General features: G+C 37.1%; 1 protein-coding gene across 1 annotated transcript in view; it reads left to right on the forward strand.

The window, feature by feature from the left end:
• GPHR (Golgi pH regulator) overlaps positions 1 to 21,288 on the forward strand; it is a 192,674-nt gene extending 171,386 nt beyond the window's left edge. Inside the window, exons 14-15 of the mRNA XM_090381737.1 lie at positions 9,178 to 9,236; positions 20,765 to 21,288. Of these exons, the coding sequence (XP_090237863.1) occupies positions 9,178 to 9,236; positions 20,765 to 20,909 (204 nt within the window). The 3' untranslated portion in view covers positions 20,910 to 21,288. The remainder of the gene's footprint in view (positions 1 to 9,177; positions 9,237 to 20,764) is intronic.
• Positions 21,289 to 23,660: the final 2,372 nt, after the last annotated feature.

Genomic DNA, 23,660 nt, shown 5'->3' on the forward strand with positions numbered 1-23,660 from the left:
AACTTAAAACGATGCCGCTTTGCTAATATTCTGTTCATTCAGATTTGGCTATGTATTATTGATGCTTTCACACTATACTTATACATAATCTAGACTTTTCCATAGCTTGAGGCTTACGCCCTAAACGCTTTATATATTATCGTACTTACATAATTTAATGTGGTATTTTTAATTTAAGCTAAAATCATGCCTCATAGTAGTGTTAAAGCGAAGTAGTAGGAATTGCTTTAGTTTTGGGGAGAACTGCCAAGGATAGTTCCCCCCCCCCAAGGGCTTTGTGAAATATGTTGTTGCTCTACTTGTTGCGTGTATGTAAATCTATGTGTAGCAGGACATGATATAGCCAAAGTGTATGCCTGTAATTGCACAGCAGATTTTCAACATTCTGGTAGGTGAATTTTGTGAGCTTGAAGAAGAGGAAAACAAGGACTGAAGCACTTTGAAAGAATTAAAATGAGGGACCCATCAAACATTTGGGCCACCCAGCTCAGTGCTAGAGCATACACTCATGCAACAGGCAGCACAGTCAGTTCACCAAGGGCAGAAATGCTTGTTTCACGGGAAGTGGGTAGGTGGAGTAAGACCGGGATATGAGTACCAGGAACAATAGTTGGACCAAATTTGAATGTCTGGAATTTTGCCCAGGCACAACAGAAGGGAATACATGATAAGAACCTTATCAGTAGAAGGACCAAATTGATTGACAATTTTGGTTCTGTCTGTCCAGGGCCAAATTTTCAGCCATTTTGACTAGATTGTAGTAAATTTTCTTTTAGCCAGTGAGTTGTTGATTGCTGGAACAAGTTGTCTTTGCAGGTAGTTGAGGCTGACAGTTTAAATGAATTCAAAGGTCAACTGGATAGTTATTTGTATGAGGGAGCACATAATTTTTATTTTCTTTACTTTTTTTTTTTTTTTCTTTTTTTTGGCGGCAGTGCTGCAAATGTCTGGCGTCCTTGCACTATACAGCAAATACTATTACTTTATCAATTGTGAAACTTCACTTCATTGCAAACAAAAAAAAAAAAGAAAAAAAAGTAGCACGTGTGTCGAGTACCTGTGGTAGAGGGTTTTATGTGAAACATCATTCGTGTTTCGTTTAGGTATTTTGATTTGTATATATTGATTATGAAATAAAAGCGTTTTTGTCGCTTTCATTCTTGCTCGATACTCTTGAGAATGCTCTGCAATTGACTTCGACATCATTCAACACATTTTCCAAAATTATTGATATGAAAACTTTTATAGCGACACCTAACAAATGAAATGTAATGAAAATGCAAGATGAAAAAGAAATTGTTGACAAATATTTGTATTGTTGCAGTCATATGACAAATACTTGTATTGTTGCAGTCATATGACAAATACTTGTATTGTTGCAATCATACTATTCAACAAATGGCTACAATCAAATGGGTAATTAGACTATTGGCTTGGATTTCGCTAACCTCTTCTAAGCCAAGGATGTTTTCACATAAAATAAAACATTTTTCATGCAACAAAGCACACGCGCATGGTTTTTTTTTTTATTGTGTTTTTCTAATGCAGTTTAGTGAAATTCAAATGAATGGCGTTTGAATTTTGTAAATCAGTTCACTAGAACTCGAGATATCCTACCTGTCATGAAAAATGCATTGTGCACTCTAATCATACTACTAGGGAGTGCTCTCCAGCAGACAATACTCCTCTCTATTACACGGGCCTACTGCACTGTGAGTACACATGCTCTGTAGGTTCGCAGGAGCACTTCCCCCTTGACCTTGAGGTGGTGTGTTGTTGCCTTATGCAGCATCTCGCAAAAGGGCTGCACCTTCCTGGGCCACTCCATTGACGATACAGGAAACCCGAAAAGAGAAAAAATAAAACTTGCCTCCCATCTGCAGCAGGTCTGGCAGGACAGGTGGTCAGAATCCACAAAAGGGGAAATAACGAGGAAATTTCTGCCTAATGTTGGAAGATTATACCCAAAAGTACCATCGTGGTTTCACCCTGGACTGTACACAACATATCTGTTAACAGGTCATGGGGGCCCTGAATGCCAAACTAAACAGTTTTAAATTAGTGAGCGATCCCCACTGTGTCCTTGGGGAAGTGGAGACATGGTCTCACATAACGTACAACTGTGAAAACTATGCAGATCTCCGCTGCCTCCTGACAACAAAACTGACTTACTTCCCTCACGACGGAATCAAATGTGTTGGACTCGCAAGAGGATTATAAGGAGTTGACAAAATTTGCCCAGGGACTGTTCACCCAAAGGAGAACACTTATTGCTATCTACAGGGATCAAGAACAGACACCACGACAAAACTAACCATCCTTGGATCCAACCAAACTGGCTCTCACCCAGAAAGACTTTCCTTTGGGACTGAACTAGCATAATAAAGGACTCGCAGGACCCCGACCTAAGGAAGCGACCCAAAGAATGTGCAGGACCCTCGACCCTTCCTAGCCACGCTCCCTTGTGTGGCACTTTGCCTCCATTCCCCGGGTGGGGGGGGGGAGGTGAATTCTGGTCTCCCCCTCACTGCTCCTCTCTTCCCTCTGGTGGGGCATGGACCTGCTTCACTGATTTGGGGGGTCATCTTCTCTATGGACCCCTTATCTCTGTATTTCCCCCTCAGCTTTCAGTCTCCCCACCCCTCTCTGACTTACAATTACTAGTGCCTGAACCATTGTTAAATTGCTTGAGCCCTACACCGAAAAACTTAATATCTATTCGCATAAATTGTACTCCTTTTGGCTGATCCCTATCTATAACGGTTTTTTTTTAATTTATTTATTTTATTTTATTTTATTATTTTTTTTATTATTATTATTTTTTTATATTTATTTTTTATTATTTTTTTAATTTATTTATATAATTTTTATTAGGTCCTAGCCACTGAAATCTCAGGAAATTAGTTGGCAGGACCTGCCAGAGTAAATAACTATAATAGTGGTGTATCTGGTCTGCCTCCACGAGGCAGTGTGGACAATGTTGGGTACCATTAGGGATCCAGCGGCTAAATGACCAGAAGAACAACGGTACACGACACTACACATGTACAAAATCCATACACTTTTAAACCTCTGGCATTGACAGTGTTCCGTTTCACACCCACAATGTATACTACACAGAGATGGGGGAAACCCCTGGTGCCATTTGACACTAAACACACTCTACACTCTAGTGAGTGCTCAGCACAGACTAGTGGTGGGAGCATGGAAAGCACCTCTTGTGGAAGCCATGGATGACATCACTTCTGTAAAGCATTTTTTGTGACCGATCTGATTTACTCAGTTGGTGCCCCGAAGGATGTTTCACATCAAGAAATGGTTTGTTAAATCAAAACCAAAATTTGTTTCTTTGCTATAGCGATTTCAAGGTATCAAACAAAAAAAAAAAAAAAATCATCCAACTTTCTGTTACAACTACTTCTGGGTAAATACAAATCTTTTTTTGAGTCTCCCCCCTCAATGCTAGCAGTAATCCCAGAATACTTCCAGTTGGGTGCTCTCACACTCAGGATGGTAGTGAACAAAATAAGGCTTGTGGTAAATGGACAGGCTGGCTGGGTTAGCTCATGGGGGATCAGTGATGTACAGCAGCAGGGACAAGGAGGTGTGATTATCTTATTGTATAATACATTGGTTAGACTGCATATTGAATATTGGATACAGATCTTGAAGCTGCCAACTTCATCAGTTGGATCAATTAATGAGAGCAGCAAAACGTTTTGTCAGGGATACAAAAAAATTACCAATAAAGATTTCACGTCTACAAATTACACTTGGAAACTAGGCACCTGCAAGGAGACTTGATTGAACTGTTTAATGCTTTCAGTGAATTGAATATACAGGCTGACCTCAATTAACGCGATTAATTTATCCCATGAGCGCATCACACAAAACGGAAACATGTTAATCGAATATAATAATCAGTAGAAAAAATTATAATTGGTCCTTGACCTTCAGGAATGTCCATAAAGAATTTTAAAAATACCTTTTAAATAACTTTTTAACTGTATACCATGTAAAAGATAATGAAAATAATTATGGAATTAAATGTTTATTGCATAAAACAGCGGTTCCCAAACTGTGTGCCATGGAATATTTAAAATTTGAGGGAAACACAGCGATACTCAACATCTATCGGACACCAAGTGAACTACTAGCTCGAGGTAGTTCACAATTTCAACATTTCTTATTAAGTTGTTTGGACCTAACTACTTAATAAACGGAACTGTTAGGTATTTCTTTTGGTCTAGATGCGGCGTGAAAAAATTACTGAGACATAAGGGTGCCATGAACCAAGAAAGTTTGGGAACCTCTGACATAAAATGCGCGATGAAGAAACAATTTCTTACGGAAATATTTGAACAGTGTTGACTTTCTCTTTTCGTCAATCAGTTTCCGATAGCAATTTTTTTTTTTTGTTTGAGGTTCTCTGCGATACGAAAGATTTCATCTAATTCCTTTACCGTTATCTCCTTTGTGGTAACATTTTCATCTGGCTCATTTAAAAATTAGAATTTTTAAATGCAAGTCTGCATTGACTTTATTAGCAGGAGACAAACAGGTAACTTCTTCCGATAGTTAATGGAACACACTGAGGCGGGCAGCAGGGAAACGTTTATTGCCTGTCCGATGTGCAGTAAGCTTAACGCACAATTCAAATCTTTTTTAACTATCCACATAAAAAAAAAAAAAAAAAAACAAACTGGAAATTTGCATTGTGTAAAGTGGTATAATTTTTTTAAAATAGTGATCACTTATGTTGTTGTTGTTGTTGTTTTGGTTTTTAGGAGCATTAGCAACTAAGACCGTATTGCTCCGGGATATGCAGTGACCTTTCCCTGACCTTTCCGCATCTTCCGTATTTGGTGGTTGACGGGCTTGAACCCCGGTCTAATCAAGAAGCATGTGATAAGCACTACTGCTCCTTCCCACCTGGCTACGGAGGCACCCACACAGCGGTAACTGAAAAACGCGTTAATCGAACTTGGATTATACAAAGCCAGGCTGTACTAAACATTGATGGCATGCTTATTCTTTTCTGGAAAATGCGCATAAGGGGATATAAATTTATAGGTAATATTATTGGCAGCAGTAATAATAATATGCTTAGAACATATAAGCATATTATTGTTTGGCTTGTCTCCATATTAATTCTATTGGTTTAATATCTGCATGGTATGGAGGTGAGTGTAAAATGTTGAAACTATATTATTTTAATAATTCATACAATTTATATGTTTTTGTGTAGCAGCTCTTGTAACTTAATCAAGCTATAGAATAAATGGTATTTTATTATCAAGAAGCCAATCCTGCAAATCCTGTTTTTTGGAATTTGACATAGGACATTTTTCTTTCACGTAAAATTTTATGATATGGAGCATTGTCAATCAGTAAACTCTGCTAGTTGATATATTTGGTATTAAACTATTTCTTACTTATTTTTTTAAATAGTTCAGTTAATTTTTTTATGATAATCTCCTGTTGTCTGGTTGGCTTTATATATATTAAAACCTGTTTTTGAAAAATCCCATCCTTCTTCCTGCAGGACATATAATTAAGCATGCATCTTGCTTTTAGGAATTAGCAGTGGCTTGTTGTTAATTGAATGGGCCAACATTCTCAGTTTGCTGGGTTTTTTTTTTTTTTGTTTGTTTTTTTTTTACCATGCAAAATCTATTAAGCCACATTTTCCATGTAAAGCAATTGGCCACGCACTTCTTTTCTGTATTGACAAATATTTCTTTTATATATCTTATTTGCCAGCTTACAATATCAATTTTCCTTTTAAAATTAGTTGATTAGATTTATATTTAATCCGTTTATGTTCCAGTTTTTTTATAATTCATCTTAAACTTATGACGCTTCCATTAAATATTTTGTTTTCTTTCCATTTTTGAAGAATTTCCCTTATTGTTGGAAATACTTGATTTGTCACTTGAAACAAGTTTATAGTTCTGTTTATTACACATTGATCAAAATTGTTGTCAATTATGAGATGAATGTGACAATATTCATCTAGATTTAAAATTATTTAATAAGATTTGGGAGATTTAAGACTCATCAGTTTCATCAAACTTCTGCTTCTCATTTCTTATTTAATGTACTCTTTGTCTAGGCAATCCAGTTATTGCAGAAGGCTGTTCAACTGCTTTGCAAAGAGGAATCATAGGAGTTTCATTTTCATCTTCGTTTTCACAAAATGCAATAACAGAACAAACAGTTTCTCTTCTTTGGCTATATAAAATCTTAATTTTAGCATTTGACACAATCCTTTTTTTGCCAACATAACTTCAGAAACAAATAAGTTGCTCTTTCAGCTTACAATGGACATTCTGTATTACGTGTCACCCCTTTCAGGCTTAATGGACTGGATTATAGACTCAATTCTAATTGAATGAACTTCTGTACTTGACAAGAGTAGGACAGAAATATTCTGCTACTGAGTGAGCTCACAAATTCCAGTCAATATATTGGAAAACTAAAATCCCCAATGATAAAATGCTCTGATTTCTTAGCTCACTTTCTGTGTATTTGTTCATTATTCTCATCATTGTCATTTTGTGTATTGCATACTCCTATTCTCATTTTTTATTTTTCCAGTGTCTCGTGAGATTGACTTAATGTTACACTACTAGCAATGCTTGGTCAAGTGCTTCTTAACACATTCACTGCCACTTGATGTATGTATGCATTGTGTAGTTTTCAGTCTTTTGGATGGAAAACCACTTAAGAACTATTTTCGTACAGTTTGCTGGACCTAAAACTCTGTTTTTTATCCAGCGACCGTTGTCCAAGAAGAAATAAGCGGACCACGAGAAGAAAGCCTGTAAAGGTCTCTGTCCTCCCTGATTAGTTGAGACTTGACGGTATGCTCTGTCAATCAATATAAAGGACAGAGATTGTAAGTGGAAGTGAATGTGTTAACCTGAAGCATAACAGCAAGCAAAAGAAGAAATGGAAACAGAAGGAAAGGGAGAGAAAAGAAATTTCTTAAAAGGATGTATTTTGAAAGTTTCTGGATTTGCTGAGAGTGCTGTGTGGGAAAGTATTAAGGCAGCATTTTCTCCATTCATAGAAGTAGCTTATGTAGAATATAGCAAAGGAAGCCCTGAGGCTTGTGTCAGGTTTGCAAAAGAGGGACGTGCTGCAACTGCACTTGAGAAAATCCAGGGTGAAGATGGAAGTGCACTTGTCATTTGTGAAAAGGAAGTTACAGTAGCAGCTTTAGAAGGTGAAGAAGAAGCAGCTTACTGAAAAAGGTTATTTAAGACTAAAGATCAACTAAGAAACAAATCCCAAATAAAGAAAGAGAGGAAAGGAAAACAATTTGGAAAGGGTAAGCATCACAGTGTGAAGGTAAACAAAAATTCAACAAAACTTCAGAGATATCAAAGATGAAGGTAACTGAAACCAATCCAAAATGACCAGCAGAAGGCTCATTAGAGGAGGAACCAGTTCCTAAACATAAAAGATTTGTAGCAGATTCTGACTGAGTTTCTATCCTAATTCCTTTCAGAAGATGCTTTTTAAATATGTAAAACAATTTATCATGAATTAAAAATTCCAGGAGGAGATTTCAGTGAGTGCATACCATCTGTAATTTGGTTCTCAATTCATCTGTAGTATTTAAATAAGCAGTAAAGATGTATGTACTTTGTAACAAAGAATTTGTTTATTTTTAGTTGATTTTATTTTTAACTCTGTAAAACACTGAAAGAAAGCAGTGGTGATTTATGTAGAAAATTATTCTCTTCGTAGGAATATCTAAAAGTCATTTTGTTATTACATGCCAATTTATTATTCATTTACAAGTTATTTTACTGGCTGAAAATGGCTGCTTTATTTAATAAAATATGATTTTGCGAGGTGATCTGATTGAGGTGTATAAGGCCTTGAATGGGTTGAGCAAGCTGAATACTGGTGGGATTCTTATTCTTGCTCAGACTAAGAACCTGAGGGGGGCACAGATTCAAATTGAAGAAAGACAGTTGTAGAATGGATGTGCTTAAGTTTGCCTTTAGCCAGCGGTAGTTGATTGCTGGAACAGACTTCCATCAGTTGTTGTGGAAGTTGATAGCTTAAATAAATTTAAGGCTGAGCTAGACAAACATTTGGAGTGACCAGATGGGTGAAATAGGGAGGGTTTTTTTTTTTTTTTGGCTGATGCTCTATAAGTTTGCTTTCTTGCATCATATGCCTCAACAAATGCTAATGTCACAATTCATTGGATGGTAGCTAGCATGGCTGTAGGTGTGGTGTAAACTCATCATTGGCATATCCCAGACATTTTGATACACGACAAAGTGACCATCCAGAATCTCTAAGGATAATAATTTGTCCTCTGTTATAGTTGATGATATCGGTGTCAAACATGATATCTGAGCATTCTCTAGGATCTCCTTGCACTCTGAAGTTAGTACGTGCAAGAAAGCAGCCTGTTAACTGTGTTATACATTGATTTGAACTTCAGCATATCTACATCCTTTTTTATATTAGCCAAAGATTCTGCCCAATTGGTCCCATATTTTAGTTATTTGTATATCTCAGCACAACTCATCTGCCTGCTGGTTTGCATGCACTTCAGATTGTTCCATCTGGGCGCTGAAATTTCATTGTCACAGTGTAATTGTTCTTCAGTATGCACTAATAAGCATTTCATATGGCTACAAATCATTGTTTGTAGCTTGCATCCAAGATCTTGCATTACTTTCAGTTTATTTGCAAACTATCCTTTTGTATAATCATATTTTTCATCAAAAAGAAATTGTATTGTATTGTATTTCTGTTCAATTTTTAATCATGAGATCATTCTGTTCCCACTTGAAGTCTGAATACTTCAAGTGGAAGCAGAATATGAATAACAGCACCTAGAGACAAATTCTGTTATCCGTCCATATTTCTGCCCAAGTTACTAATATCTTTTTAAATTGTATACCATCACCTAAAAAAGGCAAATCCACCATACATTTAAAAATGTGACGTCAAACTAGGACAGATGTTTTAACACATACTGGCCTTTCATCAACTAGCAGGTGATTTCTGTTCAGAATAAAGTTAATAAAAGTTGAATTTTTTACATTATTGAGCCATTATCACATTAAATTATTAGATATTCATTTGAATATTTTTTAAGTTCAGTTCTTAATAATAAATGCTCTGTTTCTCTCATTGTTTCAGGGTATGTACTTTGTATCATCAGTATTGCTAATGAGGATGAATATGCCACCTGAATACAGGTAATAGAGATGTTGTATTCCAGTTAGGCACTTTATTTGTTTCTCAGTATGTTTAAAACAGCTAAAAGCATGAATATAATAACAAATAAAAATTATGATGGATTGTTAGGAAGTTGTATTTTTCTCTGGGACAAATTTATTATGTTTTGAAGAACAAGTTCAAAATATTTTTTATTTTATTTAGCCTTAATCAGCCCCTTTTTTTTAATAAGAACAAACTTGTTTATAATAAGAACATTGAGAAATGCCTATTATTCGTGACACTTTTCTGAATTTTCATAGACAGTTCCTAGCCATTTACACTCTTGGGGAAACTTCTCCAAATTGGATGGTCCTCTGATAATCATGCTCCCTAATTAGCATTAGCATTAGAAGAGGCATTTGATGCAAGAAAGCAAGCTTATGCAGCATCAGCCAAAAAAAAAAAAATAAAGTAAAATAAATAAATAAAAAATAACCACTTCCACTTCACCTATCTGTTCGTTCGAAATACCTGTCCAGCTGAGCCTTAAACTTATTTAGGCTATCAACTTCCACGACAAGGGATGGAAGTCTGTTCCACCTACCAACCACCCGTTGGCTAAAGGCAAATTTCCGCACATCTATCCTACATCTGTCTTTCCTCAATTTGAACTTATGCCGTCTCAGGTGATTATTCTGAGCAAGAGGAATCCCATCAGCATTGAGCATGCTCAAACCATTCAAGGCTTTATACACCTCTATCAGATCACCTCGCTGGTGCCTAGTCTCCAGACACTATAATTTGCAAAACTTAAGCCTTTCTTCGTAAGAGCACCCTTTTGTTCCATTCACTAATCTTGTTGCTCTTCTCTGTACTCGTTCCAGCAGCTCTACATCCTTCTTGAAATGAGGCCTCCAGGCCTGTATACAGTACTCTAGGTGTGGCCTGACCATTGCCTTATACAAGGGAATAATCACCTCCTTATCCCTGCTAGAAAAATTCCTATATATCATTGACAATACACCATGAGCTACACTTGCAGCCCTTCTGCACTGCTCAGAGAACTTCATATTTGCCTGCACAACCACCCCCAGGTCCCTTTCATTCTCTACCACTGTCAGTGTAGTACCACAGAGTTGATACGTTGCTCTGGGGTTGCTGTTTCCCATGTGTAGTACTTTACATTTGTCAATGTTAAACTTCATTTGCCACCTCTCTCAGCCCATCTGCTCAACCTTTCCAGATCCTGTTGCAGCAGCATAGTGTCAGTAGTGTCCTTGACAACCCTGCCAACCTTCGTATCGTCTGCAAACTTGGACATTAAGCTTGATATACCATCATCAATATCATTTATAAATACAGAGAACAATAAAGGACCCAATACTAAACCCTGAGGGACTCCACTAATAACATTAGTCCACGATGAGCAGTGTCCATTGATTACCACTCTCTGTCTTCTCCCCCTCAACCACCCCTTTATCCATAGCAGCAATTTGCCTCCAATGCCACACTGCTCCAATTTGTGCAGCAGTCTTCCATGTGCAACAGTATCAAAAGCCTTTCTAAGATCCAAGTATATAATATCAAAGTTATTCCCTGCATCCAGTTCTTTTGTGACTGCATCGTAGTATCCAATCAAATTGGTCAGGCAAGACTTCCCCTTAACAAAACCATGCTGTGTCCGAGCTATAACTGAAGTCTTGTCTAGATGATCCTGGAGTGCTTCTTTAACCAGTGCCTCCATTAATTTTCCTGGAACAGAAGTTAAACTCACAGGTCTATAATTACTTGTGTCAGCCTTTGATCCTCCCTTGTGAATTGGGGTCACATTTGCACATCTCCAGTCCATGGGTACCTCCCCTGAGTCCAAGGAAGCTCTCATAATTATGGCTAAGGGTTTGCTTACTTCCTTTGCTGCCTCCTTTAATATAACTGGATAGATCCCATCCACCCCAGGTGCCTTTCTTGTGTTTATCTTCAACAATTTCTCCTCCACTTTACTCTCAGAGATTACAAGATTCTCTAGCTTGCTGCTAGAGTTGAATACACCTCTGGCATTCCCCTCGCTGAATAACTCCTCATGTGTGAATGTCGATGCAAAATATTCATTTAGTTTGTTAGCTACCTGAGCAGGGTCATCAACAGTTGACCCATCGATATCAAGTGGACCAATCTGATTCATCCCCTTCCTTCTAGAGTTTACATAAGTAAAGAACTCTTTGCTGTTTTTCTTTGCATCCTTTGCCAAGGATTTTTCGTAGTCTGCCTTTGCCTGCCTAATCTCCTTTGTGACTTGGTTACAGATCAACTTGTATCTATCATAGGCTTCTGTGTCACGTGTTAATTTGTATGTATTCCATGATTTTTTTCTTCTCTGCCATATGCCTCATTAGTTCATCTGACATCCATTTAGGCCTAAACCTTGAACAATATTTCTTAGTTGGTATGTAAAGCCTAGTAGCTTCCAAGATAAGTTCTTTGAATGCTTCCCATTTTGAATTTGCTGTTAGTAACATCATCAGTTGATCCCACTGTATAGAATTTAAAAACTGTCTCAGTCCATCGTAGTCGCCTTTACGAAAGCAATACCCCTTCCCTTTACCCCTAATGGTAGTTACCTCTTTGAGTAAATCCCACTTCAGCACACTGTGATCACTGCCACCTAGTGGTTCATTTATCTGCAGATTCTTAATGCATGAAGAATTACTACTGATAATCAAATCAAGAGTATTACTCCCTCTAGTTGCCTCCCGAACATGCTGATGTAGAAACCAATCATCCAATAAATCCACAAAAGCCTTGCTAGTGTGTGAGTGACCAGCCCCCAAATTCCAGTCGATATCTGGGGAATTAAAATCCCCCATTATAAGACTCTCTGATTTACTGGCCCACTCTATTTCTCTGTACAGTTTCTTATTATACTCATCAGAGTCATTTGGCCTATAGCACACTCCTACTCTCAATTTTGATCTCCCAATGTCTCTCTCTCTCTCTCTCTCTCTCTCTCTCTCTCTCTCTCTCTCTCTCTCTCTCTCTCTCTCTCATTAGTTGTTCCCAATTGCAACTAGCACCTACTGTTATTCAAAATAACAAGTTTGCAGATCTATCTAGAACAGGACTGTTACATAAAATACATTTGAAAATTTAGGCAGTCTTCTTTTTATATTGATTCTGTGTACTTTATTTCACTACAACGTCATTATTTTTAAATATAGTTCACAATTATTTTACAAAGACATTATGAAAAGTGAAAGATGGGTCAGAATTATTTTTGGGTATACAGTCAGATAATGTATTATTTTTTGCGCCATTATGCAATGCAACATGTGGAGCAATAATTCTCTAATTCTTTATCATATCAGTTATTATGCATTTTGACAAATAGCAATATACAAGTGGTATTCATATTGTTGCACACATGTACAAATTCACTGATGAAAAAGTTACTGAAATGTAGAAAGTGAAAATCAATGCACATCGATTAGAGTAAAATGTGTCTTTAATTTCTTAAAGGAATACAGATAATTCTCAAATGTTTTTTCTTCCTCTTGTACTACTTAGCAACTGAATTGCTGTCCTATTCACATCATCAACTTGGTTTGCAAAAAGCAGTCTCTTTAGAGGTGCAATTAGAAGTGGTAAGATGATTCAGTGTGAGTCAACACAATTAACACCAAACACACAAGGGCAAATTTTCTCCCAAAGAAAGGTTATTTCAGAAGAATGTTATTCTTCTTTATTGTAAACAACCACAACTTCTATGACTTCATTGTTAAAATTGGGTTATTGGAATGTTTTTTGTGAAGTCTGTTGCTTTCATTTATTTCAGTAAACTTGATCACTTTGCCCAAAATTTAATCTGATACTTAGGGAGGGCACTGACTCTCTTTAAAAATTACAGATGTGAATTACAGGCTCCAAAAAAGCGATAAGTGTTTGCCATTTTATTTACCTAATTGTTATTTTATATTGAACTTTATAAGTAGCCATATAGTTTTCTAGACATGCTGGTTATTTTTATTTTTAATTTAGATAAGAGTTTTTGTAGATTACTACTTAATATACGTAAAACCGTTGTTTCGTTCGATTCTTGCAGCCATTGTTTTTGTATAAGGTGGTAGGAAATTCAAATTTTTAATTGTGGTAACTAGGTAGCTCTAACGTAAAATTATATAGCGTAATTCGCATCCTTGCATTTAGGATTCTATTAGATAGTGTAGTATTGACAATTGATTAATTAAATTTATTGATCTTATTAATTTAAAATATCATGCCCCAGACTAGAGCAGAAAAGCAATGGGCACAAAGTGGCAGGAGTGCTGTGACTCGGGGGAGAACTGAGGGGGGCCAATTCTCCAACGCATCACAGCCTAAAAAAATGTGCTTGTGAAATGCTTGCCGAACTCTCTGGAACGGAACATGATCTAGCAAAGGAGGATGTCTTTGTGTGTACCAGGTGCAGAGAGTGTCTAGAAATTAGGCGTCAACTCAGTGTTCTGATGGGTGTCTATGATAGCTTGAGGTGTAGGGTAGATGCCCTCAAAGAAATTAATGAGGGACCCGTCAAGCTCTCGCCTTCCCAACTCAATGCCAGAGCTCACTCCTGGGCATCAGGCAACACAGCAGCAATCTCCAAGGCAGAATGCGCTGGTCCCACAGGAGTTGGTTATCGTCAGTGACTCTGTTGTCAGGGAGACGGGGATATATTGTGTAAAAAGGATAGATGGAATAGGACCAGGGTATGTCTGCCAGGGGCAAAAGTTGATGACATTGTAAAGCATATCATCTTTTAAGGGCACAAAGGGTAATATTGTTGTACATGTTGGCATCAATGACATTAAGAGTAGGAAATCTGCAGATTTACTTAACAAGTACAGGTCAATGTTGCAAAAAAGTCCTGAGTTAGGGTTAAATTTAAAGTGTCTGCAATTCTGCCCAGACACGATAGGAGGGAGTACATGATGAGAGCCTTGTCAATCAATTCAGCCCTTGAGGAAATGTGCAAGGCTCAAGGGGTAGAATTTTTTTCAGTGTGTTCTGTGCTTGTTAACAGGAGAGACTGCTTCTACAGGGCAGGGATACACTTAAATAGAAAGGGTGCAAAAATATTTGCTGATGCTATCGAGGCAGTGTTAGGTGGGTCGCAAAACTGCTAGATTGGGGGGATTCACAGACTAAAAGGTTAAAAGTAGCCGCAGGCAGAGGAGTAGATGATTCTTGTACTACTTCTATTAGAATAAGCAGCGGCCTACAAGTCAAGATCTCATAGACACCCATTGTCATTGTGAAACAGGTGGATATATGGATGTGTTAGGGTAACTAATAATAAGAATAGGTACATGTATACTTGCATGTATAACAATGCTAGAAGTATAGTAAATAAATTTGATGAATTTGAAGTGTTGGTCAAGACATCAAAGGTGGATATTGTTGGGATAACAGAGACATGGTGTCAGATATATGGAATGCAGAACTGGAATTTGGGGAGTAGAATGTGTACAGAAAGGATAAGAAGGGAGTAGCTGTTATGCTGTTAATTAAGAAAAACATAAAATCAAAAGAAGTGCATCCAGTTGATATAGTTGAGTCAGTTTGGTGTGACATAAGCACTGCAAAAGCTAAAATAAGAGTAGGAGTGTGTTATAGGCCTAATGACTCGAATGAATACAGTGAACAATTGTACAGAGAAATAGAGTCGGCCAGTAAATCAGAATGTCTTATAAATGGGGATTTTACCTTCCCAGATATTGACTGGAACTTGTGGGTTGGTCACTCTCACACTAGTAAAACTTTTGTGGATTTATTGGATGATTGTTTTCTGCAGAAGAATGTTCGAGAGTCAACCAGAGAGGGTAATACTCTTGATCTGGTCATCAGCAGTGATCATTTGTGTATTAAGAATTTGCAGATAGAGGAACCACTAGATGGCAGTGATCACAGTGTACTGATGTGGGATTTACTTAAAGATATAATTACCATTAGGGGTAAAGGAAGGGGTTTTTGCTTCCGTAAAGGTGACTACAGTGGTCTCAGACAGTTTTTAAATTCTGTAAAGTGGGACAAACTGATGATGTTACCAATAGCAAATTCTAAGTGGGAAGCATTCAAGGAATTAATATTGGCACCTACTAACCGTTTCATACCTGTTAAGAAATATTGTTCAAGGTTTAGGCATAAATGGTCGTCAAATGAATTAACGAGACTCGTGGCAGAGAAGAAAAATGCATAGGATGCATATAAATTATCAGACAACACAGAAGCCTATGATATGTATAAGCTAGTCTGTAATCAAGTCACAAAGAGGTTAGGCAGGCGAAGGAAGATTATGAGAAATCTTTGGCAAAGGATGCTAAGAAAAATAGCAAGGATTTCTTTACTTATATAAACTCTAAAAGGAAGGGGATGAATATGATTGGCCCACTTGATATCGATGGCTCGACTGTTGATGATCCTCCTCAGATAGCAAACAAACTGAGTATTTTGCATCTACATTCATACATGAGGAGTTATTCAGGTAGGGGAATGCCAGAGGAGAATTAAACTCTGGCAGTGAGCTACATTATTTTGTAATAACTGAGAGCAAAGTGGAGGAGAAATTGTTGAAGATTAACATAAGAAAGATACCTGGGGTGGATGGGATCTAGCCAGTTATATTAAAGGAGGCAGCAAAGAAGTAAGCAAACCCTTAGCCATAATTATGAGATCATCCTTGTACTCTGGGGAAGTCCCCACAGACTGGAGATGTGCAAATGTATCTCCAGTTCACAAAGGGGGATCAAAGGGTGACATCAGTATTTACAGACCTATTAGTTTAACTTCTCTTCCGGGTAAAATAATGGAGTCACTGGTTAAAAGTGAATTGCAGGATCATCTAGACAAGACTGCAGCAATAATTCAGACACAGCTTGGGTTTTTTAAGGGAAAGTCTTGTCTGACAAATTTGATTGGTTATTATGATGTGGCTACAAAGGAACCGGATGCAGAAAATAATTTTGATATCATATACTTGGATTTCAGGAAAGCTTTTGACGCTGTTGCGCATGGAAGACTACTATACAAATTGGAGCAGAATGGTATTAAGGGTAAGTTGCTACATGGATAAAAGGTTGGTTGAGTGGGAGAAGGCAGAAGGTGGCAATCAGTGGGTGCTGTTCTTCATGGACTAATGTTATTAGTGGAGTCCCACAGGGTTTGGTGTTGGGTCCACTGTTGTTTTGTATATTTATCAATGATGTTGATGATCAGGCTTAGTATCGAAGTTTGCAGATGATACAAAGGTTGGCAGGGTTGCTAATGACAATAATGGCAGTGTGTTACTGCAACAGGATTTAGAAAATTTGGGCAGATGGGCTGAGAAGTGGCAACTGAAGTTTAACATTCACAAATGCAAAGTACCACATATGGGTAGAAGTAACCCCAGAGAAATGTACCAACTGTGTGATACTATACTTAAGGTGGTAGAAAATGAAAAAGACCTGGGAGTAATTGTGCAGTCAGATATGAAGTTTTCTGAGCTATGCAGACAAGCTGCCAGGGCAGGTCATGGGGTGTTGTCAATGATATACAGGAATTTTGCTAGCAGGGAAAAGTAGGTGATTGTCCTTTTGTATAAGGCAATGGTCAGGCCATGCCTTGAGTACTGTGTGCAGGTCTGGAGGCCTCATTTTAGGCAGGATATAGATTTGCCTGAGCATGTACAGAGAAGGGCAACAAGTTTGGTGAGGGGAATGAAGGGATCCTCTTACCAGGAGAGGCTTAAGTTCTGCAAATTGCAGCAGCTGGAGACTGAGACTAGGCGCCTGCGAGGTGATTCGATTGAAGCGTATAAGGCCTTGAATGGGTTGAGCATTCTGAATTCTGATGGTATTCTTCCTCTTGCTCAGATTACGAACCTAAGTGGGCATAAATTGAAATTGAGGAAGGACAGATGTAGAATACATATGCGGAAATTTGCCTTTAGCCAGCGGGTGGTTAATTGCCGGAACAAACTTCCATCTGTCATTGTGGAAGTTGATAGGTTAAATAAATTTAAGGCGGAACTGGACATACATTTAAAGGTGATTGTTTTGTAATAATTTTTTTTTTTGGCTGATGCTGCATAAGCTCATACACTTACTTTCTTGCCTCACATGCCACTACTACTACTATTACAAACAGTAGACCCAGAGCGATTACCTCTTTGAGACTTGCCACTGCCACCATACTACATGCTATCAGAACACTAATAGATCGAAAAAATAAACCAATAATATGTCAAATTATGGACATATAATAGTATCTCACAGGAATTCATCCTCTGTTTCCAGTTTTTTCAGTGGGAAAATGTTTCAATTATGCCTTCTTAAGAATAGCAAGCACTACCTTTACTCATCTATTCAACACAATATAACAAACATCAATTAATAAACTGAAAAGAGATTTTAAAGTTAACCTTCAAGCAAGCATCGAAAAACATCACCCACCATACTTTATACACTATTCAATGTTTTTTTTTTGTTTTTTTTTTTTAACAAAGGCTAGAAGTGGCTTAAAATTATACAGTCTGAAAGACCATCTGCTGTATTAACATTATAATGATACAGTTACAAATAATATAAATATTATTCAAATTGAGCTATGTGGAAAAATGCTTATGTAACTTGGTTCATTTATGCACTGTGTGACTTAAGTGGTTTTAAGAATATAAATACAGCTGAATGGCAGTATGATGTGCTACTCGGCTGTTTGTTGTCACATATGGTCACAATGGGTTGCATTCATATTTAAGGTTTATCATAAAATACTATTTGTGAACTGAAAAGGGGGGCATATAGTTCTGAAATCTTCTCTCCTTTATATATTTTATTTTATATACACTGATGAGCCAAAACAGCTCGTACCCGGCGAGGCATGAACGCTACAAGATTTCTAAATTTGTCTTGTGGTATCTGGTACCAACACGTAAATGATCCTTTAACTCCTGTAAGGTCCGTGGTTGAGACACCGCAGATCGGAGTTGCAGTTCCAACACAAACCACAGATGCTCGATGGGATTGATGTCTGTGGAATTTGGAGGCCAGGGCAATACCTGGAAGTCTTCCTCATGTTCCACGAACCAGTCTCGATCAATCCAGGCGGTGTGGCATGATGGATTATCCTGCTGAAAGACGGCACCGCCAGAGGGGAAGACCGCTGCCATGAAAGTGTGTACCTGGTGAGCAATGACATTTAGGTAGACGTCAGAGTGCCCGACAAATGGATGACCGGACCCATGGTATCCCAGCAGAACATCACCCAAAGCATGACACCACCGCCACTGGCTTGTTTTCGTCCCACGGTGCATCCAGGCGCCATAACTTCCCCAGGTAAGTGACACACACGTACCCAGCCATCCACGTGATGCAACAGGAAATGTGATTCATCAGACCAGACAACCTTCTTCCAATCACTGAAGGTCCAGTTTTAATGCTCCTGTGCCCATTGTAGGCATTGTCGCCGGTGAACTGTGGTTAGCATGAGTACTCGGAGCAGCCTGCAGCTACACAGCCCCATTTTCAGCAGGGTTCAATGTACTGTGTGTTGTGTCACCAGCATTCCAGTTACTGGTGAGTTGCGCCACAGTCGCCCTTCTGTTGCCACATACCATCCCGGAACACTTTCGCTCACCTCGAGCATTGATGAGCTGTGGTCACAGCGGTTCATGTGTTTTCCCTTCTCGGACCACTTTCAATAGGTACTAACCATGGCTGACCATGAGCACCCCACCAGCCGTGCCGTTTCGGATATGCTCTGACCCAGTCGTCTGGCCATTAAAATTTGCCTTTGTCAAACTCACCTAAGTCTGCTGCCTTTCCCATCTGAAGAACAAGAGTAACACTGATTAACAGAGCTCAGTATCAGGTGTTTTTTATACCATGTCCCAACCAGCGCACATGCCATAGTTCACCTGCAGTTGCTTTGATTTTCATAACGACTGGCTGGTCATAATGTTTTGGCTCATCAGTGTGTATGTGTTTTTTGTTAATTTTTATTACTCTTTTATTTTTAATTAAAATTACTTATTTTGCTTAGTCATTTGCCAAGAATAGTCCAGTTTTGACTTAATAAAATATTTTGCTGTTAAATTTGGGGTTTGAGCCAATCCCCAAGGTATTCAGAGCTTCTTAAAATAAAAAAAAAAAAAGAATGGTCTTCCTTGCTGAGTGCCCGAGTACCTTCAAATAAATTTTTTAAACTATTATAAATTTTTGTAATAGTGTCTGCTGTCACTGCAGAAAAACACTTTCAGAAATCATTAAGACACTGTTTCATATTAGTCCTATCAGCTTTCAAAGAAGCCATTATTTCATAACTCCCCCAGTTATTCAGGAGCCACTGACAAGCCATGCACAAAAAATGGTCAGGCTGTTGTTTAGTATCAATTTGTTGGAGATGGCCATTTATATTGATTACCTTTTAATAATGCTATCTGTCCATTGTTTATCTTGCTTGAATGCTCTCTTTTCATTCTACCACAGAGAGCTGGTGGATCATTGTAAACCTTATAAAGTATCTGTTATGTCAACAGAATATTGACATAATAACTTATCTTTCAACAGAATGTTCACGTATCTTTCAACAGAATGTCATAAGGCATTCTGTTGAAAGAATGCCAGATTAATTTTATTAAAAAATAAAATTGGATGATTTTGGAAAAAAATCTTAAAAAACTATTGCAATTATGAACTCAATATTATGTTTTTAATGGGAACAGTATTCTTGACTTTTTTTTGTGAAAATGCATGATAATTTAAACAATCTTTTTAATATGCAGCAATGCATATTTAAAAATTTCATAAAAATAACTATTATAGATATGAATGTGATATTACATATTCTCAAAGAATATCTCTTCTTTACTAACTGGAAGAAGTTTACTGAGCAGTGTTTATTTATTTCTATGCTGTTGCTTTTAAATTTGAGCTGTTAAAATAGCCACAAAAACTACCTTAAAAAAGCTTCCAGTAACATGAGAAAATATGATATTTTTTATATTTTAGAATCCATGTAATTTTGTAATCAGCGAGAAAAATAATGAATGAGAAGTATTCAAAAATAGTTGTCTAAAAGTTTAAATATTGGGGATTGACATAATCCACATGCTCCTTTTATAATGGACCTAACTGTATTATAAAAGCCTACACTTCTTGCTGCAGGTTATTTTACTGTTAAGAAGAATAAATGACTGAATTAACAATCACATCCTACAATAGTAATTTGAACTCACTAAAAACCTAAATGTTTCTTTCTTAATTTTTGAAGGGAGCATTTCTTTAACTTGGCAGAACACATTGTTCAGGACAACTTAGGAAGTTTTTGGTTTGTGGCTATTATTGATAGTGAAGTAAAGTCAGTTGAATTTTTTGTTTTAGTTAACAGTGTGTTTCTCTTATAAAAATATTCAGAACGCTTGAATTCTTTTCCTGCTTTGTTTTTGAAAGAAAAATATGAAACAGTTTGTGATTTATATATTAAAGTAGATATGATATATATTACTATCAGTGTAATATTTATTTAACACAAAGTTTAATTAATCTTATCATTGCAGGTCAATTATAACTGAAGTCCTAGGACAACTCCAGTTCAGCTTTTACCATAGGTGGTTTGATGTTATATTTCTTGTGAGTGCTCTCTCTAGCATTGGTTTCTTGTATTTAGCTCATAAACAATCACCGCAAAGAGAGGTATTGTGATATGATGCCTCTTACTCAACATTCCCAAGATTTTAAAATGAGAGTGAAAAGCAACTGCTTAAGGATTAATTGGATGATGCTTGTGACTGTGGTACAACAGGGATTAACTGTTAATAGTAGCAGATCTTAAAAGATAAGAGTGATAAATATCAATTACTCTTAATGAGCTTTATGCTTCTTTCTGATACTTGCTCATGTGGTGGTATTTTAATACGCTTGAGTTGTACTACAATAGTGTTCCATATGTTAAAAAGTGTTTAAATAAATTATACAAATATAAAGTAAATAAATTCTCTGGGAAAAAATCATTTGACTTAATGGGCAAATAGTGTTGTTACATTATGAAATCCACCACATTCTGTTAGGGAGCATTTCACATATATCTAACCTATCTGTGAAGAAATATTTAAATTTTAAGCATCCATTGATGGTTGTTTACTGTTATAAAGATCATGAAACTGTCAAATTCTGTTTAAAAATTTAATTATATTTGAGATGTGTATTTATCATTTCTGACCACATACTTAAAAATTCCTAAGATTTTTAAAAATCTTAATAAATAAAGTCATTACTTTTCAAAAATTAATGTATTTTTCATGATAATTATTAAACATAATACCGATTAAGACCTTTAGGTTCTTTGATATTTTTGCACCTAACGAAATGAGGGACACTCAACATCCAAAATCAAGTAGCATACTTGCTTCTGGCTGCATATTGCTTAAAAGGATTTGTATAACCCTTGATTATTTAAAATATATTTAGATATTTTTGAATATTTCTTTTTATGATTCTATTGCTCAAAGCAACTATGGGAAAATCTTGAGATAGACCACGTTTGGCAACAAAAATCAATATAGATTGATTTCAGTGCTAACTATATGAGTTTAACCTGTTGCAAATATATAGTGGTTATTTTGATCCTTCACTTTTTTTGTTTTGTTTTCTCTAAAATTATTCACCTGACACAGTAACTTTCAAGGTTTCTCTATTAAAAATTCTTCTGTAAAAGCTTGATAGGTCTTGATTTTAAAAAAAAAATGCAGTTTTTAAATATAAGCAAGCTATTAAAGAGAAATTTAACAACAGTAACAATTTCTTTTATATTTTTAAGGGTTTTAAAGTAATTTTTTTAATATAAAGTTGGCCAAAAATAACAACTTTCTGTTTTTTCAATTATATAAATTTCATTCCCCACCTTCATTTCCAAATCTTGGTCATGCTACTAATGATACCTGTAAAATTTCAATCTTGAAATTATCTGCCTATTTTCTGTCTAGCATTAGCTATATAACAAATACATATTAATAGTTTTAATGGCCTTTTATGTAATTCTAAATTTATCTTTAAGTTCATCATCAACATTCCCATTTGCTCTTTGCTTAGTACAGTAGATTCCCGAAATAATGGAACATTTGAGCTAACGCCACATTGAGATTGGATGTTTAAATATGGTACAGATATCTTGAAGTGCCAAAAAAATAAAATGGCAACTCATGTGATTACTGTATTTGTTATATCTGCAATAAGGCCTCTGAGGTTGGGATTATTCATACCACCAATTTTAAACACACACACCAACCGTTTATGACTGATTGAATAATGAAATAAAATAAAATAAAATGATAGAAAAGACTGTAAAATAACATTTACAAAAAACTAAACTATAATAAAAATAAAATAAGTAAATAAGTTAAAATGCATTAAAATATAAATATAAAAGCGATAAAAAGATGATAAAAAACACTATTAGAGCTTTCAGAGGTGTCTGCCTCCTTCTTCAGCAATAGTGAGATTTAAGCGACATCCTTAAATACCAGGTTCACAGCACACGTGGATGACCAGGCGCATACTCAGCATTCCTTTCACTTGTACCAGAACCGGAAGTGGTCTGGAGACGTGGAAAATTAAAACGTTTATCTCTGGCCAAAACCACCGCCTCAAAAAGGGGGTGAAGCCTAACTCCCCTGTCTCTGTTCATACTATTGTTACCAGAGGATCCAATCCACAGACTTTCCAGCCACTTGCGGTCCCAGAATCTATGCGCCGGGTCAAGAATGACAGCGTTGTCGGGGAAGATCTGGTGTTGTTTTTCCCAATAGTGCTCGGTAATGGTGGATTTATTGAGCTCTGTGGTCCGTATCGCTCGTGAATGTTTCCCCCAGACGGTCCTTGAGACGCCGTCCTGTCTCCCCCACGTAACATTCCCCACAATCTGGGCATGTGATCTCATATACGACCCCACTACTAGAATCCCTAGTAATGGGGTCTTTGACCTGTGACACTACTGTGTGCAACCTCCGGCCCGGAAGCTGCACACAACGTGTCTGAAAGTCGCGAAGCATCCTCGCAATGCGATCTGACAGGCCTAGATAGTAGGGAACATACACTGTGGTAAGCGGTACAGGCGGAACTACCCGATTGTGCTCTTCCTCTCTGTTGTATTCATCAATGACCCTCTGGGGGTAACTGCACCTCATAAGATCCGTCGTGATTTGCCTAATTTCCTTCTCCCCCTCAGGGGTACTGCAATGTGTTCTCACCCTACCCAAAAGTGCTCTGGCCACACTATTTTTATGCCGTCCACACTATTTCTGTGCCGTCCTATAAACCCTAGTTCTAAGTCTGGGGCCCTCCCTATATACCATTATGTCCAGAAATGGGAGGGTACCATCTATTTCTACCTCCGAGGTGAATTTTATAAAGGGGAGAAACCATTGAGAAACGAGACCACATCTTCCTCTCTCCCCT

This window comes from Mastigoproctus giganteus, chromosome 9 (genome assembly GCF_048544385.1).
Source record: "Mastigoproctus giganteus isolate SK-2022 chromosome 9, ASM4854438v1, whole genome shotgun sequence".
Classification (NCBI taxonomy): domain Eukaryota; kingdom Metazoa; phylum Arthropoda; class Arachnida; order Uropygi; family Thelyphonidae; genus Mastigoproctus; species Mastigoproctus giganteus.